Raw genomic sequence first — 24,485 nt, 5'->3', positions numbered from 1 at the left:
GATAACATAATGGATGGGAAGAATTTTATTTACAGTTATTAATTTGGAAAAATTACTATTAATGGGAAATACTGTTTTTAAATTGTGAAAAATTAAACTATTCATTCTCATATTTTCATAAATTTAGAGTTTTTAACTAATTCAAAATAGTTAATTTTAAATAAATTGAAAATTCATTCGCGATGTTTACAAAGCGCGATATCAACAATATCAATGAATATCATTGATTATTTTTCGTCATTGATGGATTGATTTAATTATTCAAATGTATTGCCATTAAAGGCTATTAATTTAAAATAACAAAAATTGTGAAAATAGATTCTTTTGTATTAAATCATTTTCATAAATTCCGCATAAAAAGGGGTTTACCTTAATCCATTACCAATCTATTTAATTTTTATATATTTAATGCTTTTATTAATTTCTTTTAGCTAGATATCGAAGTGAAGTGAAATATGAAACAGAAAATGAATTTTGTTGATTGTAAATGGTCGTCTGGTCTTCAATTACTACAATCTAAACTATTAATTTCCAATCATGAAAGAATATAACAGATTTTTTATTCTACAATTAATGAGTTATATTTATCTACTTACATAACAAATACGTACCGTTTGTAAACAATTTATAATCAACCGGTATTTTTATACACTCGTGATATGTGGCTGTGCTGTCGTTCCACCTTGTTATTGTATATTTGTTACTAAAAGTTTCTCACTGCTTTGAATTTTTCAAGATTTTATAATATGTCTGACAATTGTGTAAGATATGAGTTGCACGAAGGGGTTTTTAAAAACGACCTTAAAAGAGTAGCTTCTAGTCTTAGGACTCACGACGTTGCCCAAAAAGATATACATGGTATTATATTTTTAATGGAATAAAATGCAAATTATTTTAAGTTGGCTGTATGTTATATATATATATTTTTTTAGATATTTGTGATTTATATATATCCGAATGATAAATCGATTATGTTAAATGGCGAGGCTTTAATTCATTAAATAGAATTAATTCGAATTGTTAATTCGTGAGGCAACATTTTCTTTCCTATGCGTATTGATGTGTCGCATCGCTTAAAATTTAAAGGAAGGTTAAATATTGTCCTGTGAAAATAAAGATTTTCTTATTGATTTCAATTAGGTTTCTTTAAAAGAATATTGTTATTTGTTCCAATCATTTCAAAGTTCATATCCTTAATAGTTTAGAAAATATGTGTCTGCATACCTTATGAAGGCACTTATTTTACTGGCCCTGTGACAATTATGCCATGTAAGTACCAAAAGAAATAATTTAATTTTTATTTTTTTTATTTAAAATTCTTATAGTTATTCCATATAATTCACATAATTGAAAATAAATCAATAATTTTTAATCTAAAGTTATTTTGATAGTGTTGTATTATATTAAATCTTACCATACCTTTTTCGAAATATTTCTTTTTCAATATCTTTAATTTAATATTTTGAAAAGAAAAAGTGACAATTGAGTAATAAAAAGTATAAATATGCTATACTGATACAAAATTGTAATACTCCTCACTCAACTAATATTTTGATAGAATTTTCTACATTTGCTGGACTTTTTGTTAAAAGTTAAAACAANATTGTATATTTGTTACTAAAAGTTTCTCACTGCTTTGAATTTTTCAAGATTTTATAATATGTCTGACAATTGTGTAAGATATGAGTTGCACGAAGGGGTTTTTAAAAACGACCTTAAAAGAGTAGCTTCTAGTCTTAGGACTCATGACGTTGCCCAAAAAGATATACATGGTATTATATTTTTAATTGAATAAAATGCAAATTATTTTAGGTTGGCTGTATGTTGTATATTATTTTTTTGTTTTTAGATATCTGTGATTTATATATATCCGAATGATATATCGATTATGTTAAATGACGAGGCTTCAATTCATTAAATAGAATTAATTCGTGGGGCAACATTTTCTTTCCTGTGCGTATTGAAGTGTTGCATCGCTTAAAATTTAAAGGAAAGTTAAATATTGTCCTGTGAAAATAAAGATTTTCTTATTGATTTCAATTAGGTTTCTTTAAAAGAATATTGTTATTTGTTCCAATCTTTTCAAAGTTCATATCCTTAATAGTTTAGAAAATATGTGTCTGCATACCTTATGAAGGCACTTATTTTACTGGCCCTGTGACTATTATGCCATGTAAATACGAAAAGAAATAATTTAATTATTATTTTTTTTATTTAAAATTCTTATAGTTATTCCATATAATTCACATAATTGAAAATAAATCAATAATTTTAAATCTAAAGTTATTTTGATAGTGTTGTTTTATATTAAATCTTACCATACCTTTTTCGAAATATTTCTTTTTCAATATCTTTAATTTAATATTTTGAAAAGAAAAAGTGACAATTGAGTAATAAAAAGTATAAATATGCTATACTGATACAAAATTTTAATACTCCTCACTCAACTAATATTTTGATAGAATTTTCTACATTTGCTGGACTTTTTGTTAAAAGTAAAAACAAAAACGAAATATTTAATTGAATGTACCTGATTTTCGAATTGTATAGAAAAACAGCCTTGCATGACTATGACTCCAAATAATTTTTATGGTAAATTATTGAGAGTAATCAAGCATGGAGATTATCTTCATCTATTTAACCAAATATAAAATTATAAGTAATTTTCTCACATATTTAATTAAAATTTAGTTCTTTGCAGAGATGTTTAAAAATAATTTAAGAAATCCAGTTATAAAGATGAATAAACAAGTTCTTTGAAATAAAACTAATAAAATCTGTTTCATATTTTAAAGTGTTACGTGAAGTGTTTAAAAATTATACTCTTTCCTTTCTCTTATGTACTCAATTGATTTAGAATTAAACTTTATTTATAACTTTGGACAAATTATATTTTTATTGTAACTTTTTCATTTAAGTTAAAACTCATATGATATTTAGTTTCACAAGTTTAGCATCTAATTGGTGTTATATACACCAATTTAACTGATGGAGAAAAGAGGAACCAGATCTAGTAAGAATGTTTCAAAGTTTTGGAAGATAATTACTATGCTTTTTTGTATATTGATGAAATATATTTTCAAACAAAATTATTTATGGTATTAAAAAAATATATTAATTTTTTTAAGAATATGGTAACTATTAATTAGATTATTCCAAATGTGAAAGAAATGTTTACAACTTGAATGTTGCAGAGATTTGCTGCATTTATTCTTTATTTGGTCAAAATAACTCTATTATGGCTAATAAATCTTCTCTCTATGTTGGTTGAAATCATTCTACTATAGCTAATAGAACTTTTTTCTATTTGAATTGAAATAACTCCTAAATATTTATATTATTTTGTTAAAATAAATATTGTTTTTATTTTACAGATTTTCTTAAAATAAATTTAATTTATAGCTCTAAGTCTCCATAGAGGAAAATTTTTTTAATTTCAAGCATGTATTTAAAAATTAGCTCTAAATTTGAGTTTCAATATTGATGTAGGAATTTAAATAAAATCTCACAAAAATAAAAAATTGTTAACTATAGCAAAGAGGGAAAGCTTGCTAATTAAATGTGTTGCAAAAGTATATTTAACTAAAGGATTCAGCTATAAAAAATCAATTTGTTTTGATAATATTACTCCAGTCATGTGTGTATTATCAGCATTTGTTGTGTTTAAGACTTTTAATTCTTGTCATTGAAAGCAACCTTTCAGTAAGTGCAAATAAAAAATTTTATCCTTTTAAGTCTCAAATTTTTTATGTTCTATTTATTATTCCTAATCTTATAACTGACTGATAAATAATTTATAATTTTTATCAGTATTAAATTCAATTGATTCGCATAAATGAAAGGTATTGTATTATAAAACGATATTTTTAAAATTAAATTTTGAAAAAAGATATTTTACTTATTTTTTCAAAATGATTTTAACAATAATAAGCTTTTTAAAATACTCATAAGTATTTGAATAATAATTTCAAAACTCTGCCTGCCTTTATAATTATTCTATTGTCTTTTTACAGTTCTATATTTTTTTAAAATCTTATCCCCAATTAAAAAGAAACTTTATTTGCGAAAATTAACCCAGTTTTTATTTTAGCATTTTGTAATGTTTTCTAACTGAATTTATTTTATAGGAAACACACCTCTTCATCTGGCTGTTCTAAAAGGATACAAAGGTATCAATTTCAATAATTGAATTTATTTTGCATTTTAAAAAGTTTTATTGTTTTTGCAATCAAATAATTTATTTTTTTAAAAAAATTTTTAAATGAGTGTAACTAATACATACTTCTTAAATAGTTTAAAAGAAAAATTTATCCATACATTATCTATCTTATAATCTATTTCAGATATTGTTCAATTATTGCTGTCGCATAATGCCCCAGTAAAAGTTAAAAATAACCTGGGCTGGAGTCCTTTAGCTGAAGCAATAAGTTTTGGTGATCGTCAAACCAGTATGTTTTTATAATTTTTCTTTATTCCTTTAAAAAAAATATTTCTAATTGTACTTATTGATTATTCTTTTGCTCAACAATCCAATTTAAATCATAAAAAAATTAAAACACTTTTTATTAAAGTCAATGATTTTTAAACAAATTTTATCAAAATTAGGTAGTAATGATTAGGTTGGAATTAGTTATAAGAATCAATAAATTGCTTGCAGTAAGTTTTATTGAGGTTTTGTGTCAACAGAATTTTTTTTTTATTTCATCTAAGTCTGCTGATGTATTTTAAGATCTTTTTCATGACAATCAGCATATTTTTGGTCTTCTAGGCTATACTGTGGTTTAGCCATAAAAACAAATTTATTGCATTTTTGTTTTCTTCCATTTTTATGAGGTGTCCAACCCACTTTAATCTTTGTTTTTTAATAAATTTCACAACTGTTATACAGTCAAGAATTGGTTCTTCTATGCCAAGTAACGTTATTTTGTATTCATTTTAGAATACTTCAAATTATTTTCTGTTCAAAATTTGTCAATATTTCCTCTTCTTTAGTTAGGATAGATCAAATTTATATATAAAGTATGATCTTAGTTTTCCTACTTATCTGATTCCATTTTAAATGTCCTCCAAGCCATTAAAACATTTATCAGATGCCACTGATTTTTTATATAAATTTTTTTTTTATCAAAATAGGTAGAGTTATCAATTTTTTGCTTATTGTTTATAATATATACTGTTAAATATCTCTCAGTTTTATTATTTTTTAACATTGTAAAGATCAGTTTCAAATCATTATGAATCACTTATGGCTCATGAAACTAAACATATTTTAATTATAATGTTGGTTGTATAAAATATATGAATTTCAGTTAAATGTTTTATTTTGCATTACAATTTGTATTGAGTTTAACAATCCTGGTGATTTTTTATTTAACTATTTTGTCAACTGCTTTAATTTACTTAAACATGCTGTCAAGCATGTTAATAGTGCCGGGATTTAACCTGGATAGTTTCAGTAGAAGTTATTTGAGAATAAAATTAGCCAATAGTAAGTGAACAAAGACAATTCTCCAACTCTGCACATTTCTTCTAAACTACTACCATATCATTACAATGTCTTTTTGTCTATTGTTGATTCTAATATATTCTTTATAGTATCATCTCTTCTTCGTAAAATGAAACAACAGTCCAGAGAGGCAATTGAAACTCGAAGGCCTGACCTTATTTCTGCTTTAGAACAGATGGGAAATTTTTACATGGAACTAAAATGGGATTTCAAAAGCTGGGGTTAGTTGTTTTATTCCTAATTTCTCATAAATTTACAAATTGAATTTTTTATTAAATTAACAAATTTGCATTTTTTTTCCAGTGCCATTGGTGTCAAAAATTTTACCATCTGATATTTGTCGGATCCATAAAAAAGGATCAAACATCAGGTAAAAATTTTAAAGTTTATTCTTAGCCAAATTTAAATAATAAAAAATTTTAAGCATAATAAAAATTAGTTTTTTTTTCTAACTGCTCTATAAAAGTTGTTGGTTAAATTTATGATTAGGTTGGTTTAATTTAATTTATGAAATTGCCATGGTTTTAGTCTCAGATTAATCAGTTTAAAGTATTTGAATTGTCGATAAAAAATTCTCAAACTTACACTTCGAATTTTCACATTTTTGCTATGGAACTTTTATACAATGTCATGCACCAAGAAATAAAAATTAAAGCAGAAATAGATGTTTGGATATTTTTTCCAACCTATTCATTAAATTTTTTACTATGGTGATATAAGTTGTACTAATTATTAATTTAAAAAAAAAATCGCCATCTCAAATGAGGTGACATTTGATATTAAAAAATTATAAACCGTGATTGGTTTGCTTTTCCTATTCTTTTGTTTCTCAGTCATCAAGCATTTTCTGAGATAAAAAAAAATTTGTTCAAACAATGCAACAGTAATTTCTTTGTTTTAATTATTTATTTATTTTTTGTCGTATTACTAATCACATTTATTTTACATTTTCTTTAAATAAATGTGAATGCATTTTCTTTACTAAATGAGGTGTACTTTTCTTGAAAACACTAACAAGAAACAAAAATACAAAACATCCTTTAAAATAACTTTTTTTATTACTACATGTCTTTTAAACTTATTATTGTTACTGTGATTAGTTAAACGTTGTATAAATGTTTTTCTTTTTAAATTATTTATTTATAATTTTGCTGATCATTGCATCAATGTAAAAGATTTTGGTTTTAAACAAAAAGAAGTCATTAAATAAAACAATTTGCGACTAATTATTATGTTGGAATCAAACTGTGACTCTATTATAAGATTTTTTTTTTCAGGCTTGACACGACTCTTATAGACTTCAATGATATGAAGTGGGAGCGTGGCGACATTAGTTTTTTATTTTCAGGTGATAACAAACCCTCTAAGTCATTAGTTGTTTTGAACAACAAATTGAAAGTTTATCAAGAAATTCGATATGAGGTAATTGCTGTTAGTATCAAATATCATTGGATTTTCTTTTTTGTTGCTTTGGATAAACTGTTTTTGTATGTTTAGTAGTAAGAAGCACTAAAAGTGTGATTATGTAGTGAAGACAAGATTTTTTCCGAATCAAATGTGCTTTTAAAGCTAAGAAAAGAGATAAATAAACCTTTAAATAAATGAAACCATTTTTATAAAACAAGCATAAACATATTTACTTCTATTTAGTGTTATAAAAATTTAATTTATATTTTGCATGGTTTAAAAGAAAGAACTGTGTAATCTAGTCCTGATAATGACTTGTATTTTAATTTATGGCTACATATAATTTTTCTGTATGTTATTATATTTATTAGTTGTTCCTATTTGGTGATCTTTAAATTTTTAGGAAACAAGAAGGGGCCTCATGAGTTTCTTGAGTTAAGACTTTTTTAGGACAGTAATGATTCTATGCATTAAAAAAAAGTTATACCAGATCATTCTTCTCATTACCTAGGGTTAAATTCTTTAACTCTATGCCTTTTTTATGGTTTATGCTACTCATTTTTTTTAAAATTTATTATACTGATTAATATCTTTTCCTCAGGAAACTGAAGCTGAGTTTGAAGAAGAGGTCGATGTTTTAATGAGTAGTGATATTGTGGCTGCACAAATATCCACCAAATCCATCACTTTTACTCGAGCTCAGTGTGGTTGGCTTTTTAGAGAAGACAAAACCGTAAGTGAGCTTTTTATGTTCTTTTTTTCCAATGTAAATTCAAACAAAGATTTTCTCTGAATTCAGTGTATATTGTGTGCAATGGCTGAATGGTAATATTTACTATTCTGATAATTCAGGAAGCAGCTCTGATGTTTTTTAATGTCTGTGTGAGACAAAGATATATATTCTTATAAATTTCATTGGATTAATTTTACTTATTAGCACTGCAGCAAATAAAGAAGCGTAAAATGAAAAACAGTGCCAACAGTTAACATTATTTGAAGTATTAACAATATCCTGACCATTTTACATCAAAAAACAATGTTGTCAATGGACATAGTAGTGCATTCAGTAAAGGTCACTCCACTAGTTAAGAACTGTGTTCATGAGTTTAATCTTGCCTGATCTAATATACATCTTGCTTCATACAACCAGTGTGTGTATGGAGCAAGATGCATGTTAGATCTTTCATGGCTGAAAGCTCTCTCATTGATTGTGGTGTAAGAGTTTGGAGAGAGGAATGTAGTGACTGCCATCAAAAAATTTGCTTTTTCTTGTCTGAATTATTTGAATTTTCATTTTCCCCCATGTAAACAAGAAACAAAGTTGCAGATGTATATTAATCTTCTTAAAAGAAATGAAGGGAAAGTTATATAATTACGAACTTTGGAGGTGTTTAAGAAATCTTGATAAAAACTGTTTTTGAATTAAGAAAAATTAGAGTATGCTTATCATTATTACCAATGATCATCCCTCACTTAATGATTCAATAAAGAAATATAGGGATTTTTTTTTTGGTTTATCTTATTTTTGTAACTGAAAGCCTACATTGTAATAACTATTATGTCCTTTGTATAATGCAACTCAGAAATTAGCTTGTTTTAAAATAACTTTGGTCTACTAATATAAAAACTGCATTATTTCTTTCCAAACATTAAAATGTTTCAGAAGTTTGTCATTTTCTTTTTAAAAAAAAAATTGAATTCCTTGTAATTTCATTGTTTATTTTTCAGGAAATGATTGGTCCGTTTCTTGCTGATATTTATACTATAAATGGTGTTTATCTGGAATCTAGAAAGAGGTTAAGATTTTATTTCTTTGAAAAATAATTTATTTAAGAATTTTGAATGAATGCTTATGTACTATATTTATTATAGGCGAGAACATTTAACTGATGAAGATTAACATAAAAATAAGGCCCTACTTGAAGGAATCACAAGGAGTGGCAATATAAATTTAGATAATACTGAGGTAATTTCAGATTTCTCTAAAAAATTATTCTTTAGTTTTATTTTATTCTTCTTACTTGATCTAATTTTTCAAATACAATTAAATTAATATTGTTTTGTAATAAAATTTTGAACGCACTAGTTTAAATTTAATTGTAAAGTCTTGTAATTTGATAGACTATTAGACATTATTTCCAGATGAATTTTCTTTTATTTTTATTATTTTTAATGATTTTAAAATTGCTGTAAGTATTATATAAAATTTCTCCTGTGATGTTTAAGCAGCATCTTTTTAAAATAGATTAAATGTAATGCATTGATTATGAAGAGAATAAAGTATGTGTAGATTTATTGTTTGCTGTTATGCAATTAAATCTACTAATTTTCTTTCCTAAATTTAGCATTCTTTTGTGGAATAAGTTTATTTTTATGAATTCTGTTAGATGAAGTTCATAATGTTCACTTTAACTTTTAAATTCCTCATTTAATTTTTACGAATATTTTATTCTTATTATATTTATTCTATATATTACGATCAACCTTACCTCTTCAAAATCTTCTCTTAATTACTTATTGAACATCTTTTAAGAACCTGACCTCTTTTTGCCTTAAGAACCTCATTTTATCTGACTAATCTAAACAGCAAACTTGGATCCCATGGATTTTGATACTGGTGTCTAAAATTACTTCGGAAAATTATTAGCATGTTTATTTATTATGAGTACAGGAATGGTCAAATGTGCCTTTTGTTTTGTAAAATGGAACTAAAACTTTTCTACGTTTGTTGAAAAATTCAATGTTAAATTTTAGAAACTTTTGTTATATATATTTAAAGTTTTTTTTTTTGTTACTTTTAGTGATTGCTTAATTATTTCTGGGCAAAGTATTAACTAAATTGTGATTGCTTGTAAAAGCACCAGATAAATTTCGTAAATTAGTTTTTTTTTTAATGAATTTAATCTTAAAAGCTTTCACTTGATTTTTTTTTTTTTGTTCAATTCTTTAATATTTAAAAGTAATATTTCTAAGATTTTTTTTGTGTCACTGTATTAACTTCTTTTAATGTTATCTGCTATCAAAAATACTTTTATTTTATGAGACATGAATATATGTACAGTGTGCCAAAAAAAAATGAACCACTCTGAATAATTTAATCAGCAGATCTTCATATTATTTTCAAGTTATGAGTTTTGAACATACAACTTTTTTAAAAATTTGATTTCTCGTAAACTGTTATTTATATACCTTTATTTAATAAAAAGTAATAAATATTTACTAAAAGTTATTTTTTTTAATGGAATTACCTTTGGATAAACGAATTTTATAATTGACTGCGAAAATTTTTCGATTCGCTTTTTAAAAAAATTTCAAGATATAGCGAAATAAGCAAAATTAGCATCAAGGGATCCAAACTTTGGAGAGCACTCCTGTCCGAAATATCCCGACAGTATTTCCCAGATTGCAGCTACCTCTATATTTTGAGAGTCGGAAATCTGAGTCCGTTATAGAAAGGTATGTTTATTCAGTCTGATTTGTTAATTTAAAATATAGTCTGCACTAATTAATTAGCATATTTGAGATCACCCTCTCATGCCATTAAGATTGAATCCTAGAGCATGAAGATACGATCATTGGATCATAAATTATTCAGGGTGGGTTTTTTTGTTTTTAATTTTTTTCTACTGTTTTGCACTGCACATATGATTTTTTGTTAATTATTATAATTTATGTTATAGTAATTTCGAAAATAAATATTCTGGAAAGGTGCAATATATTATACACCAATCAATTTTTTTTAATTTTTGTACTTTAATAGTAAAACCGAAGTAATCAATTATTTTCAAAAGTTATTTTTAAAATGTATTCTAATGGTTTAAAATTTCTTTTGTGGCAGATTCAGCGCAGGAAGTCACTTGCTTGGGAAGAATACATAAACTACAATGATAAATATGTTCATATTGGAAGGCCTTTAGTGTATAAAGAAAGCAGGAATAATTTCAAGGCAACTGTTGCAATGGTAAATGATATGTTTTTACTTGATAATTTTTTAGAAAGTGAAAATGCAATATTTTAAATTATTACGATGAATTGATGAAAATGTACTTAGTAAACTTACAAAACTATACTCCTTGTATATAAAATTGGTGTCTCAAGGACAAATTTTTAACCTTTGTTGGCTTAGCAACAATGTGACAAGCAGTAGCATCACTCTTTTTATTTATGTTGCAGTTTAGGAATATCTACAGCTCGTTGTAGCTCCTCTGATAATTGTAGTTTGTTATCTTGTTTTCGTTTGTTATGCACCGTTTTGTACTTGAGTATAAGTTTATTCATTTTCACTAACTAGTGCTAAATTGTTTGTTATTTAAACTTTTCTATCTTAAATAGATCTGATGTCAGTCGGCAATTACAGTTGGTTATCTGCGATTAGAGTGCATGTCGTTTTTAAAAAGTGCTTAAAGGTGCTCATTTTCGCTTTTTAAGAGCCCTTAAAGGTGTTTTTTTCATTTGGTGTTTTTAAAAAGTTCTTAATTTTTCCTTTTCGAAAGTGAGATTTTTTCTTTACTATGTCAATTTTTGCCATGTATTATGTCTATTCTAAGTTTTCACAATTCATTCAATCCCAATCCATTTCGTGTATTGTCAGTCCATGGCATGTGAAAACGCCAATCATTTTACATGTTTGAGGAAATACTTGCGACAGACTTTCCGTCTATTAAGCTGGTTTTGGTGAGATTATTGCACTCTCATGTGCAACTCTGCTGAAATTCGCAAGACATTTTTCTTCCCCTGATATCGAACTAAAAAGTCTCTTTATCGTTTTATAATGGGTCATGTAATCAAGAAACTAGTTATTTTATCATGATCATGTAAAGTCTTTGAAAATTATTTTGCATTTTGTAAATGCATATAGTGCTTAAAAACATTTTTAGGGTGCTTAAAAAGTACTTGAAATACGCTTATTTTTTATTGAAAGATTATGCTACGCACCCTGTGCAATATCTAGAACCAGACTCATATAACATAAAAGAATGTGCGAACATCATTCGCAGAAATTTTTTTTTACTATTATTAAAAAATCCTCCTCTTTAACAAATTTTTGTGTTTTCGTATTTCTGAGAGAGAAAAAGTTTGTTTTTATGCTTTTCCTAAAGATTTTTGAAAAAATTTTTAATTTTCAAATGAATTTCGCCAAAAGGTGGTGGTGACAAAGGGTTGAAATTAGTTACAAGATTAATCAATGCATGCAGAAAGTTTTTTAATTGATATTTTATGTTCGCAGAAAGGTTTTCATTTTATTTAAGTCTACTACCACTAAAAAAGTTTGTTGCCTGAATCAAATAAATTAAATTAATTTTTGACCCAAAACTTATTCTAAGGCTATTATTTAATATTAGAAAGTATTGTTGTAATGTATGAGTATTTCCATCATATACACGTATGAGCTTTTAAATGCAGTCAGAATGTCAGCTTCTTGTTTCTTAATACAATTTCGTAAGATTCGAGGCTGTCATGATAATGAAAAAGAGAAATTTCTAAAGTGTGGGAAAGTTACATAACCTTGAGGCACCTATTATACTTACAAGGACTATAGATACATGTGCAATTTGTTTTATATTGGAATTTTAAGCACTTTTTAATGTTAAATATTTATATTAAATTTATTATATTGTATAATTAAATACAGATACAGTAGAGAACCGATTAGCCGGAACAATCGGGACCGTCGCGATTCCTGATAACTGATTTTTCCGGTTTTCTGAATCGCTACAAAATGCCATTTTTTTAATGTTTATAAAACGAAACTAAAAAATTATTTTGAAATAGTTTTAGAAATAACAAAAAATGATAAATAATAATACACTTAAGTTTAAATAAGGAAAGAAATTATGAAATAAAGATTATATACAGGCTTATATATGTCATTAATGTTATTATTAACATTAATAGCATATATAAGCTATTTGTGCTTATGTGAGATTCGTCTACAAACGGCTTTTGAAACGTCCTCTAAATCAGGTCTTTCGTCAACTTGATACGCCGTACGCTCTAAATAATAAAATGGGCTCAAAATCTTGCAAGAAAAAAAAAAATTATTTAATGGAAGAAAATTTATTTCCGGTTCTAAATTTCATTCCAGTTTTCTGATTTCCGGATAAGAGGTTCTGCACTGTATCTCATTTTGTAAGCTATAAAGTTCTATAAATATTAATTTCTACTTGGTGGAAAACTAGTTTTTATTAATCTATTTAATTAACTAAGATACTTTTAATTGAAGATATATGTATGCATTTTATTTTTTTGTGTGAATACAATATTGTTTTTTTGTGAATACAAGTGAGAAATGATCGCAGCTTGCAATTTTAGGTGCAGAAAGAGTAGATTTGTTTGACGTGCTTACTTATTAAAAATTTCTGTTCTGAAGCTAAATAAAATCTATAACAAAATATGAAGTTGGCACACTGTTTCTCATTTGAGATAATAAATTTTAAAAAAAATTCTTATTACTTTCTTCCCTTCTTATCGTAAGAATGGATAATAAACAATATTTGAAAAAATTTCAATCTCTTTCAGATTTTACGTAACCTTGAATTAACTCTAGAAATATTTTTAAAAATGCTAAAATAGTCTTTTCTTTCTTTTTAGTTTTATAATTTTTAGCAAATATAATGTTTCTTGCTGTTATTGTAATTTCCAAGTTTAGTTTTGTTTATATTTATGTTGTAGGTTCATAAAATATAATCTTTAATAAATATTATGATATAGATTATAATAGTGTTCATTTTTATGCTACTGTCTAAACTAGTGTTTCATTTTTCAGTCTGAAGATTTTCCCCTGTCTGTGGAATCGTAAGTGTTCTTGATTTTTTTATGATTAATAATATGTACTCATTTTTGTATTTTTTTCTTTTTAGTGATAATATAAAAACTATTTTTCAATTTATTAAAATATTTTTCCTCAACTCTTTTTGAAGTATGAAAAGGAATTTGAAAAGAAAAATGAATAAAATAAGATATAAAATTGAATCCTTTTAAATATCTTCTAACTTCAGTCATAAAAATAATTTTTTAAACTATCTTGGATAAAATTTAATTAAAAATACTTACACTTATATTCACTGAAAGTATTTTCAAATGTAAACACATTATTTTTCCTCATAAAATTTTAAATTATTATGCTTGTAAGCCTTAAAATAAGTTTTTTTTTATATAGTTTAGTTTAGGATAAAAATGTGTGCATGTGGAGGATATAAATTCATCTTCAAAATTCTATAAATTATTTATACACTTATTTATTGTATGACCACCACAGGGTTGCTACACTACCTGGAAAAATTAGGGAATTTCGAAAGTGTCCCAAAAAAAAGGAAATATAACATATTTGAGCCAAAATCTAAAAAAGTCAGAGATTCTTTAAGCGAGGGCCAAGCATGCCATCTTTGCGAAAACCCTTTCCACAGTACACATTTTGTGTGCAAAAGTTTCGCAAATTCATCATGGAACCTAATTTCTCAGAACCACAGCGTGTCAGAGTTTTGTGACTTCAGCTAGAAAGGAATTATTGTTTGATAAGCTCCACAACAGATAGAAGGGGTAGATGGACTTCAGATTGTCTATTCTTATTTTTGATTAAGAAATTTGTTGGGATAAAAAGTGTTTTATAATCTCTTACAAATCATTAATGTTTTTTAAATTTCCTTAATTCTCACTAAAGTTCGATAAATGAATTTAATTAAACTAGTTATAACTTGCAGAAGCATTGATATTGCTGTTCCACATGGAAATTATTAAACAATACTGTAATAACTTGGGTTCGATCCACGATCCAGATTTTATTTTTAAGGCCCAATTTTGTGAAAAATGGAATTTACTTTTCTGGAAATTTCTTAATTAATGAAGAACATTCTTTGTTTTTTTTATCATGTTTATGCTGCTACCCTATGGTTTTTCAAAGTGATTCCCTGTATATTTAATGCGTTATTACTATTTTAATTTCAGTAACACCTTCTGATGACTCTGCTTTCCTCTAATTTGTTAATGTGCTTTTTTTTAATATGCTGATCAATCAATTTCATGTTCAAAACAATATATATATAATGTTAAAAATAAAGAAAATTAAAAAGCCAGATAACAAAATAAACCACAGATATAATCTCATTGTCAGCTCACAGGATTATATCCACAAAAAGAATGCTTTCTAATATTATATTAATAAAGCAAAACATATTATTACATTTGTATGAGGAGCACCAAAAATATTTAAACCGAAATAAAACATATTAAGCAAAAAATAGAAAATAAAAATCAAAGAAAAATACAAAATAAAACACCAAATATTATATATAAAGCAAGTGGTGAAATCAAATGTTCTTCCATTTACCAGCATATTGCAAAAATGATTTAAACTATCAGGGGTCTGTCCAGACATNCCACTCTGAATAATTTAATCAGCAGATCTTCATATTATTTTCAAGTTATGAGTTTTGAACATACAACTTTTTTAAAAATTTGATTTCTTGTCTGAATTATTTGAATTTTCATTTTCCCCCATGTAAACAAGAAACAAAGTTGCAGATGTATATTAATCTTCTTAAAAGAAATGAAGGGAAAGTTATATAATTACGAACTTTGGAGGTGTTTAAGAAATCTTGATAAAAACTGTTTTTGAATTAAGAAAAATTAGAGTATGCTTATCATTATTACCAATGATCATCCCTCACTTAATGATTCAATAAAGAAATATAGGGATTTTTTTTTTGGTTTATCTTATTTTTGTAACTGAAAGCCTACATTGTAATAACTATTATGTCCTTTGTATAATGCAACTCAGAAATTAGCTTGTTTTAAAATAACTTTGGTCTACTAATATAAAAACTGCATTATTTCTTTCCAAACATTAAAATGTTTCAGAAGTTTGTCATTTTCTTTTTAAAAAAAAAATTGAATTCCTTGTAATTTCATTGTTTATTTTTCAGGAAATGATTGGTCCGTTTCTTGCTGATATTTATACTATAAATGGTGTTTATCTGGAATCTAGAAAGAGGTTAAGATTTTATTTCTTTGAAAAATAATTTATTTAAGAATTTTGAATGAATGCTTATGTACTATATTTATTATAGGCGAGAACATTTAACTGATGAAGATTTACATAAAAATAAGGCCCTACTTGAAGGAATCACTAGGAGTGGCAATATAAATTTAGATAATGCTGAGGTAATTTCAGATTTCTCTAAAAAAATATTCTTTAGTTTTATTTTATTCTTCTTACTTGATCTAATTTTTCAAATACAATTAAATTAATATTGTTTTGTAATAAAATTTTAAACGCACTAGTGTAAATTTAATTGTGAAGTCTTGAAATTTGATAGACTATTAGACATTATTTCCTGATGAATTTTATTATTATTTTTAATGATTTTAAAATTGCTGTAAGTATTATATAAAATTTCTCCTGTAATGATAAAGCAGCATCTTTTTAAAATAGATTAAATGTAATACATAGATAATAAAGAAAATAAAGTATGTGTAGATTTATTGTTTGCTGTTATGCAATTAAATCTACTAATTTTCTTTCCTAAATTTAGCATTCTTTTGTGGAATAAGTTTATTTTTATGAATTTTGTTAGATGAAGTTCATAATGTTCACTTTAACTTTTAGATTCCTCATTTAATTTTTAAGAATATTTTATTCTTATTATATTTATTCTATATATTACGATCAACCATACCTCTTCAAAATCTTCTCTTAATTACTTATTGAACATCTTTTAAGGACCTGACTTCTTTTTGCCTAAAGAACCTCATTTTATCTGACTAATCTAAACAGCAAACTTGACTCCCATAGATTTTGATATTGGTGTCTAAAATTACTTTGGAAAATTATTAGCATGTTTATTTATTATGAGTACAGGAATGGTCAAATGTGCCTTTTTTTTGTAAAAAGGAACTAAAACTTTTCTTACGTTTATTGAAAAATTCAATGTTAAGTTATAGTAACTTTTGTTATATATATTTTAATTATTTTTTTTTTTGTTACTTTTAGTGATTGCTTAATTATTTCTAGGCAAAGTATTAACTAAATTGTGATTGCTTGTAAAAGCACCAGAAAAATTTCGTAAATTAATTTTTTTTTTTTTTTAATGAATTTAATCTTAAAAGCTTTCACTTGATTTTTTTTTTTTGTTCAATTCTTTAATATTTAAAAGTAATATTTCTAAGATTATTTTTGTGTCACTGTATGAACTTCTTTTAACGTTATCTGCTATCAAAAATACTTCTTTTATTTTATGAGACATGTATATGTGTACAGTGTGACAAAAAAAAAAAAAATGAACCACTCTGAATTATATTCATATTATTTTCAAGTTTTGAATTTTAAACATAAAACTTTTTATTTTAATTTGGTTTCTCTTAAACTATTCAACCAATTTGCTCACATTTTATATTTTGCTATGTAAAATAATGCAAAAATTTGTATACCTGAGAATTCAAAATTATTTATATACCTTTATTTAGTAAAAAGTAAATAAATAATTACTAAAAGTTATTTTTTTTAATGGAATTACCTTCGGATAACCGAATTTTATAATTGACTGCGAACATTTTTTGATTCGCTTTAAAAAAAATTTCAAGATATAGAAAAATAAGCAAAATTAGTATCAAGGGGTCCAAACTTTGGAGAGCTCTCCTGACCAAAATATCCCGACAATATTTCCCAGATTGCAGCTACCTCTATATTTTGAGAGTCGGAAATCCGAGTCCGTTAAAGAAAGGTATGCTTATTCAGTTTGATTTTTTAATTTAAAATATAGTCTGCACTAATTAATTAACATATTTGAGATCACCCTCTCATGCCATTAAGATTGAATCCTAGAGCATGAAGATACGATCCTTAGATCAAAAATTATTCAGGGTGGGGTTTTTTGTTTTTTATTTTTTTCTACTGTTTTTCACTGCACATATGATTTTATATTAATTATTATAATTTATGTTATTGTAATTTAGAAAATAAATATTCTGGAAAGGTGCAATATATTATACAACAATAAATTTCTTAATTTTTATACTTTAATAGTAAAACCGAAGTAATCAATTATTTTCAAAAGTTATTTTTAAAATGTATTCTACGGTTAAAAATTTCTTTTGTGACAGATTCAGCGCAGGAAATCACTTCCACCCCCAAAAGTTCCACCCATTGCTTGGGAAGAATACATAAACTACAATGATAAATATGTTCATATTGGAAGGCCTTTAGTATATAAAGAAAGCAGGAAGCATTTCAAGGCAACTGTTGCAATGGTAAATGATATGTTTTTACTTGATAATTTTTTAGAAAGTAAAACTGCAATATTTTTCAATTATTACGATGAATTGATGAAAATGTACTTAGTAAACTTACAAAACTATGCTCCTTGTATATAAAATTGGTGACTCAAGGATAAATTTTTAACCTTTGTTGGCTTAGCAACATTGTGACAGGCAGTAGCATCACTCTTTTTATTTATGTTGCAGTTTAGGAATATCTACAGCTCATTGTAGTTCCTCTGATTATTGTAGTTATCTTGTTTTCGTTTGTTATGCACCGTTTTGTACTTGAATTTAAGTTTATTCATTTTCACTAACTTGTGCTAAATTGTTTGTTATTTAAACTTTTCTATCTTAATTAGATAGATCAGTCGGCAATTACAGTTGGTTATCTGCGATTAGGGTGCATATCGTTTTTAAAAAGTGCTTAAAGGTGCTCATTTTCGCTTTTTAAGAGCCCTTAAGGGTGCTTTTTTCATTTGGTGTTTTTAAAAAGTTGTTAATTTTTCCTTTTTGAAAGTGAGATTTTTTCTTTACTATGTCGATTTTTGCCATGTATTATGTCTATTCAACGTTTTCACAATTCATTCAATCACAATCCATTTTGTGTATTGTCAGTCCATAGCATGTGAAAACGCCAATCATTTTGCATGTTTGAGGAAATACTTGTGACAGACTATCCGTCTATTAAGCTGGTTTTGGTCAGATTATTGCGCCCTCATGTGCAACTCTGCTGAAATTTGCAAGACATTTTTCTTCCCCTGATATCGAACTAAAAAGTCTCTTTATCGTTTTATAACGAGTCATGTAATCAAGAAACTAGTTATTTTATCATGATCATGTAAAGTCTTTGAAAATTATTTTACATTTTGTTAATGTATATAGTGCTAATAAATATTATGTTATAGATTATAATAGTGTTCATTTTTATGCTACTCTCTAAACTAGTGTTTCATTTTTCAGTCTGAAGATTTCCCCCTGTCTGTGGAATCGTAAGTGTTGTTGATATTTTTATGATTAATAATATGTACTCATTTTTGTATTTTTTTTTTTCTTTTTAGTGATAATAAAAAAAACTATTTTTCAATTTATTAAAATATTTTTTCCTCAACACTTTTTGAAGTATGAAAAGGAATTTGAAAAAAAAATTAATAACATAAGATATAAAATTGAATCCTTTTAACTATCTTCTGACTTCAGTCATAAAAATAATTTTTTAAACTATCTTGGATAAAATTTAATTAAAAATACTTACACTTATATTCACTGAAAGTATGTTCAAATGTAAACACATTATTTTTCCTCATAAAATTTTAAATTATTATGCTTGTAACAGCCTTAAAATAAGTTTTTTTTTTAATAGTTTAGTTTAAGATAAAAATGTGTGCATGTGGAGGATATAAATTCATCTTCAAAATTCTATACATTATTTATACATTTATTTCCTGTATGACCACCACAGGGTTGCTAGGGGATTCGAAGTCAGGGAATTTCGAAAGTGTCCAGAAAAAAGGAAATATAAAATTTTTGAGCTAAAATCTAAAAAAAGTCAGAGAGATTCTTTAAGCGAGGGCCAAGCATGCCATCTTTTCGAAAACCTTTTCCGCAGTACACATTTTGTGTGCAAAAGTTTCGCAAATTCGTCATGGAACCTAATTTTACAGAACCACAGCATGTCAGGGTTTTGTGGCTTCAGCTGGAAAGGGATTATTGTTTGATAAGCTCCACAACAGATAGAAGGGGTAGATGGACTTCAGATTGTCTATTTGTATTTTTGATTAAGAAATTTGTTGGGATAAAAAGTGTTTTATAATCTCTTACAAATCATTAATGTTTTTTAAATTTCGTTAATTCTCACTAAAGTTCGATAAATGAATTTAATTAAACTAGTTATAGCTCGCAGAAGCATTGATATTGCTGATCCACATGGAAATTATTAAACAATACTGTAATAACTTGGGTTCGATCCAGATTTTATTTTTAGGGCCCAATTTTGTGAAAAATGGAATTAACTTTTCTGGAAATTTCTTAATTAATGAAGAACATTCTTTGTTTTTTTGATCGTGTTTATGCTACTACCCTATGGTTTTTCAAAGTGATTCCCTGTATATTTAATATGTTGTTACTATTTTAATTTCAGTAACACCTTCTGATGACTCTGTTTCCCTCTAATTTGTTAATGTGCTTTTTTTTAATATGCTGAACAATCAATTTCATGTTCAAAACACTATATATATATATATATATATATATGTTAAAAATAAAGAAAATTAAAAAGCCAGATAAAAAAATAAACCACAGATATAATCTCGTCTTCAGCTCACAGGATTATATCCACAAAAAGAATGCTTTCTAATATTATATTAAATAAGCAAAACATTATATTACATTTGTATGAGGAGCACCAAAAATATTTAGACCAAAATAAAACATATAAAGCAAAAAATAGAAAATAAAAATCAAGGNAAAAAAAAAAAAAAAAAAAAAAAAAATACAGAATAAAACCCCAAATATAATATATAAAGTGAGTAGTGAAATCAAATGTTCTTCCATTTACCAGCATCTTGCAAAAATGATCTAAATTATGTCCGTAATAAATTTGCCAGAAACAAAGTCTGAAACTGAAAGCATAAATAGAGGATAGTGGGATATATATACTTACAACTTATGTGCAGCAAATAAAGCTTTTTTTTTTTCCTTAATTTTCTTCATTAATCTCTCTTTTTTTTTTCTTTATCTATTGATTGTATTGTACATATATATAATTTTTAATTAAATTTGATTTTTCTTTTCATCTTTTAGGCTTCTAAATGTGTTAGAGGTTGTTGCTCCTTTCAAGCATTTCAAAAAATTGAGGGACTTTGTTCGAATGAAACTGCCCGTTGGTTTCCCTGTAAAAATAGGTATTTATTTATTTTACTCTCTTGAACTATTTTGAACATGGATATGTGTTTATTCTTTCAGAAAAATTCTATATACAAGATTAAAACAGAGTTAAGACTTAATCAGCTGCACAAAAATTATCTACACTCATTTGCTTCTCCCAGTTCATGTGTGAATTACAAATCTTAACATTGATGTTTTTATTGTTCTTACAAAATGTGGGTGTGATGTGTTATAATTCAATTAAAAAGCTATTTATTTAATAGTTATTGTACAATTTTTCTTAAAAATATGGAAATTCAGCTCATAATTATGTTATTTTTGTAATTTAGAAACCACACACACTTAAATGCCAGTGCTAATATAAATTAATGTTTTAGCTTTGCATTTTACTCATTTTTAAGAGTGCTTGCCAGTTGAATCTATGTCATAATAATATTTTTTAATTTTAGCTTTTGTGACTCATAATAGACGTAATTCATTTTCCTAAAATAAATTTTTTTTCTTTTTGTCTAGCCAACTGTAGCTTTGTATTTGTCCATCTTATTTTCTGCTATCTATTCTATGGAAAAGTTATGCAACGAGTGTTATGTCTTTATTTTCTTGTGATTTTCTTTTAGAATTTTTTTTAATTGTATTAAAAGCAAAATTGATTTTTAAGTTACAATATCAAAAATTTTTAAGTTGTTTCATCAAAATGATAAAATCTTACTTCTCGAAGGTTTTATGAGCTGTTTTAAGTCATCATTAATGTGTTGCTGTGCTATTATAATTGTATAGACCTGGAATCATGTGTATCTCTTCTTACTTTAGAAATATCTGAGTAGAATAAATTTGTTATCTAAAATGATAAAATGAATAGTTTTTGTCTCTCTCTTCTAACCCCTAAATCATTTGAAACCATCCAGTTTTAGACCCTGTTCCGAAATTTTTTTAAAAATTTTTATTAAATTGTTCAGAAGAGATGCATGAGAAATGGAATGCTCTAATTAGTTAACATTGGCCGTTAATAAAAAATTAAAGTCAATTCTGGCTTTTTTAATTTTAATTATAACATTATCCAAACCTTTGCCAGCTTTCAGCGGAGTTAATTTAGTGAAAAATTGAGTTTAGGTGAGAGTTTATTGCACATTCTTTATCTTAGTTATCCTGTCAAATAGATAGTAAAATCAACTTTTGTGCCATGTAGGAAGTATATCACTAAATTAGTATTTTGAAAAAAAATTTCTATTGATGAATGATGTTAAGTCATCGATAATCTAAATAAAATTAAATTACGTACTGAAAAAAGCAAAACTATCAGGCAAATTACTTGATTGAGGTTAATCTTAACTGTTATGTTGTAGACTGCAATTAATTATGGATAGTAACATTTTAAATGATACTGAATACAGTCAGTTTTTTTCCTGATAAACTGAACTTCTTGAAACTTGTTTTTCCTATTCTTATATTGTGAAGTGAATTAAAAATTCAACAGAAAAAATTGAATTTCCTTTTAATTGTATTTACCTTTCATTTGTGTGTAAAATTGTAAATTTTTTAAGGAGTGATTTCTTAATTATCTATAATTTTTTTAATTATATAAAGCATTGTTTTTTTTTTACTGTGTACCAACAAAAATGAGTTATTTTCTCTTCCAGATATCCCCATTGTTCCCACTTTGACAGCTTGTATCACATTCCAGGATTTCCAGTTTAATGTTGAGATACCTGACCACTACTTTGAAATTCCCTCTGATTATACTGAGGATCCTACTCGATTTCCTGATTTATGATTAACGTACTCGTTTCCTGGCCCTATCTCTCTTGAACTTGCACTGATGTTTGTGTAAAGAAAATAACCCTGTGCCCTCATTTTTTTTTCTTATTTATTATCCACTCTCACCAATTGATATTTACCTGTGTCCAATCAATATCAATCAAATAACAGAGCTCAATCATTTGCGTATTGCCATTAATCAAGAAGCTATCGGTTTTTCATGTACAGGTTTAGATTAAAGTGTCTTGAACATGCGATTTATTGCAGGATCTTATTTTTTTTAAACTTCATTGTGGTATATTTATCTTTGTTCAGAGATGTGTTGTGTAATCAATAATCAGTCATTTATCAATCCTAATACCAGTACTGTACTAAATATTTTCAGGTTTTAATGGTTAAATAAAACGGTTTAACGGTTAATAAAAAAATTACTGGTTTTTCATATGTTTGAGAAAAAAATCCCTAACTTTGAAAAATAAAAATTGTAATATATATATACATTAAACATTGCTTGATTGAGTGTTTAAGTAAATTTTACGTTATATTTTAAAGCCTTATCTATGGAAATCAGTTTGAAGCTTTTACTTTTTTAAAACTTTAATATTTTCATATTCAAAGCTCTCAACCCTTAATTAAAGAATGTGAGAACTATCTAAAATGAATTAAATATTCATAGTAAACATAATCAAAATGCTTTAGGTATAAATTCATTTAAAGTCAATTATAAATTTGCAGTTGTTAATGTAATATGATTTTCATATTTCATTAATTATAAAAATCTCTTAAATTCCCATTAAAATTAGATATTCTTATACCATAGTAAAGTATAGTTGGCATAGTAAATGCTCAATCAAATAAAATTTCATAACCTGGAATGAACTTCAAATTATATTTTAAATAAATTTTTGTGAAATTGCTTTGCAATAAATATCTGTGTGATATTTAAGTAATTTTGCTTTAAAATGCTTATAAAACTTCAATATTTTTTATTACTTAGCTATATATTTAATTTTAGAAAATTAAATTTCAATTTATGATATTATTCAGTTTAAACAAAGGCAGATAATCTTATGACTTTAAACATACAGACCTTATGCTCAACATGTACACGACTTAATCGCAAATTAGTACTCAGTGCATCTCTATTATCATCAAATCGGATTATTATTGTTTAGTTTGACTTTAAAAAGTTGAGTCTTTCTAAATCTGATGCTTTATTAAAAATCTTCTTCAAATTATATTTTAAAATTAAAGTTATCTTATGCACGCAAAAAAAAACATTTGATTGATGCCTGACCAATTTGTGTTCTTAATTTGCATCAGGTAATTTGTATCAAAAAATATGTAAAATATCAATTAATCATATAAATATATAATGAAATGCTTTCTCTCTAAAGAGATATCTAGTCACATAATGCTTTTTATGAGAGTTGATATTTTTTTTTTGTTGCTAGATCTATTGTTTAAATAATTTTTATCCACTTTGAGCTACTTGTGCAAATTTTTATAAAAACTGCCCTGCTGACCATAGCTTCTACATTGAATAACGAAAAAAAAAAAAAAAAAGAAGGGAAAAGTGAAACAAAATTTATGTACAAGAATTCAAATTTATAATGAAATTTACTTAAGTTATGTAAAATTTTACAAAGAATTCAACTATTAATATATTTTTATTGACTTA

General features: G+C 25.8%; 2 protein-coding genes across 4 annotated transcripts in view; one reads left to right on the top strand and one right to left on the bottom strand.

Moving 5' to 3' along the window:
• LOC122268235 (28S ribosomal protein S15, mitochondrial) overlaps positions 1-239 on the bottom strand; it is a gene marked incomplete in the record, with an annotated part of 7,471 nt that extends 7,232 nt beyond the window's left edge. Inside the window, 1 exon segment of the mRNA XM_071182007.1 lies at positions 7-239. Within this exon segment, the coding sequence (XP_071038108.1) occupies positions 7-111 (105 nt within the window).
• Positions 240-440: 201 nt separating this feature from the next.
• On the top strand, positions 441-24,082 carry LOC107457244 (ankyrin repeat domain-containing protein 13C-A). Of its 3 annotated transcripts, none has more exons than XM_071182006.1 (13): positions 441-858; positions 4,128-4,169; positions 4,344-4,448; positions 5,596-5,727; positions 5,810-5,876; positions 6,784-6,928; positions 7,515-7,646; positions 15,835-15,902; positions 15,979-16,072; positions 18,011-18,157; positions 19,127-19,155; positions 20,966-21,066; positions 22,687-24,082. In XM_071182006.1, exons 1-13 carry the CDS (start codon positions 747-749, stop codon positions 22,818-22,820), a joined length of 1,308 nt encoding a protein of 435 aa, XP_071038107.1. In that variant the 5' UTR covers positions 441-746; the 3' UTR covers positions 22,821-24,082. The 3 variants fall into 3 exon arrangements, with proteins under 3 accessions (XP_071038107.1, XP_042911005.1, XP_071038106.1); XM_043055071.2 differs by lacking the exon at positions 15,835-15,902 and adding an exon at positions 8,642-8,709 and having other exon boundaries at positions 458-858; XM_071182005.1 differs by having other exon boundaries at positions 458-858; positions 6,784-6,937.
• The last annotated feature ends 403 nt before the right edge of the window (positions 24,083-24,485 follow it).

The sequence above is a fragment of the Parasteatoda tepidariorum genome, chromosome 6, assembly GCF_043381705.1.
Source record: "Parasteatoda tepidariorum isolate YZ-2023 chromosome 6, CAS_Ptep_4.0, whole genome shotgun sequence".
Taxonomy (NCBI): Eukaryota; Metazoa; Arthropoda; class Arachnida; order Araneae; family Theridiidae; genus Parasteatoda; species Parasteatoda tepidariorum.
Note: the sequence above shows the minus strand (reverse complement) of the source record. Positions and strands in the feature narration are given on the sequence as shown.

What these genes read in the sequence shown, in the direction of transcription:
- LOC107457244 (XM_071182005.1), top strand. Translation starts at nt 747, where the DNA reads ATGTCTGACAATTGTGTAAGATATGAGTTGCACGAAGGGGTTTTTAAA. An exon ending in ATGGGATTTCAAAAGCTGGG is followed by an intron (nt 5,728 to 5,809) that starts GTTAGTTGTTTT and finishes TTTTTTTTCCAG; the next exon opens with TGCCATTGGTGTCAAAAATT. An exon ending in TTTTTAGAGAAGACAAAACC is followed by an intron (nt 7,647 to 15,834) that starts GTAAGTGAGCTT and finishes TTTATTTTTCAG; the next exon opens with GAAATGATTGGTCCGTTTCT.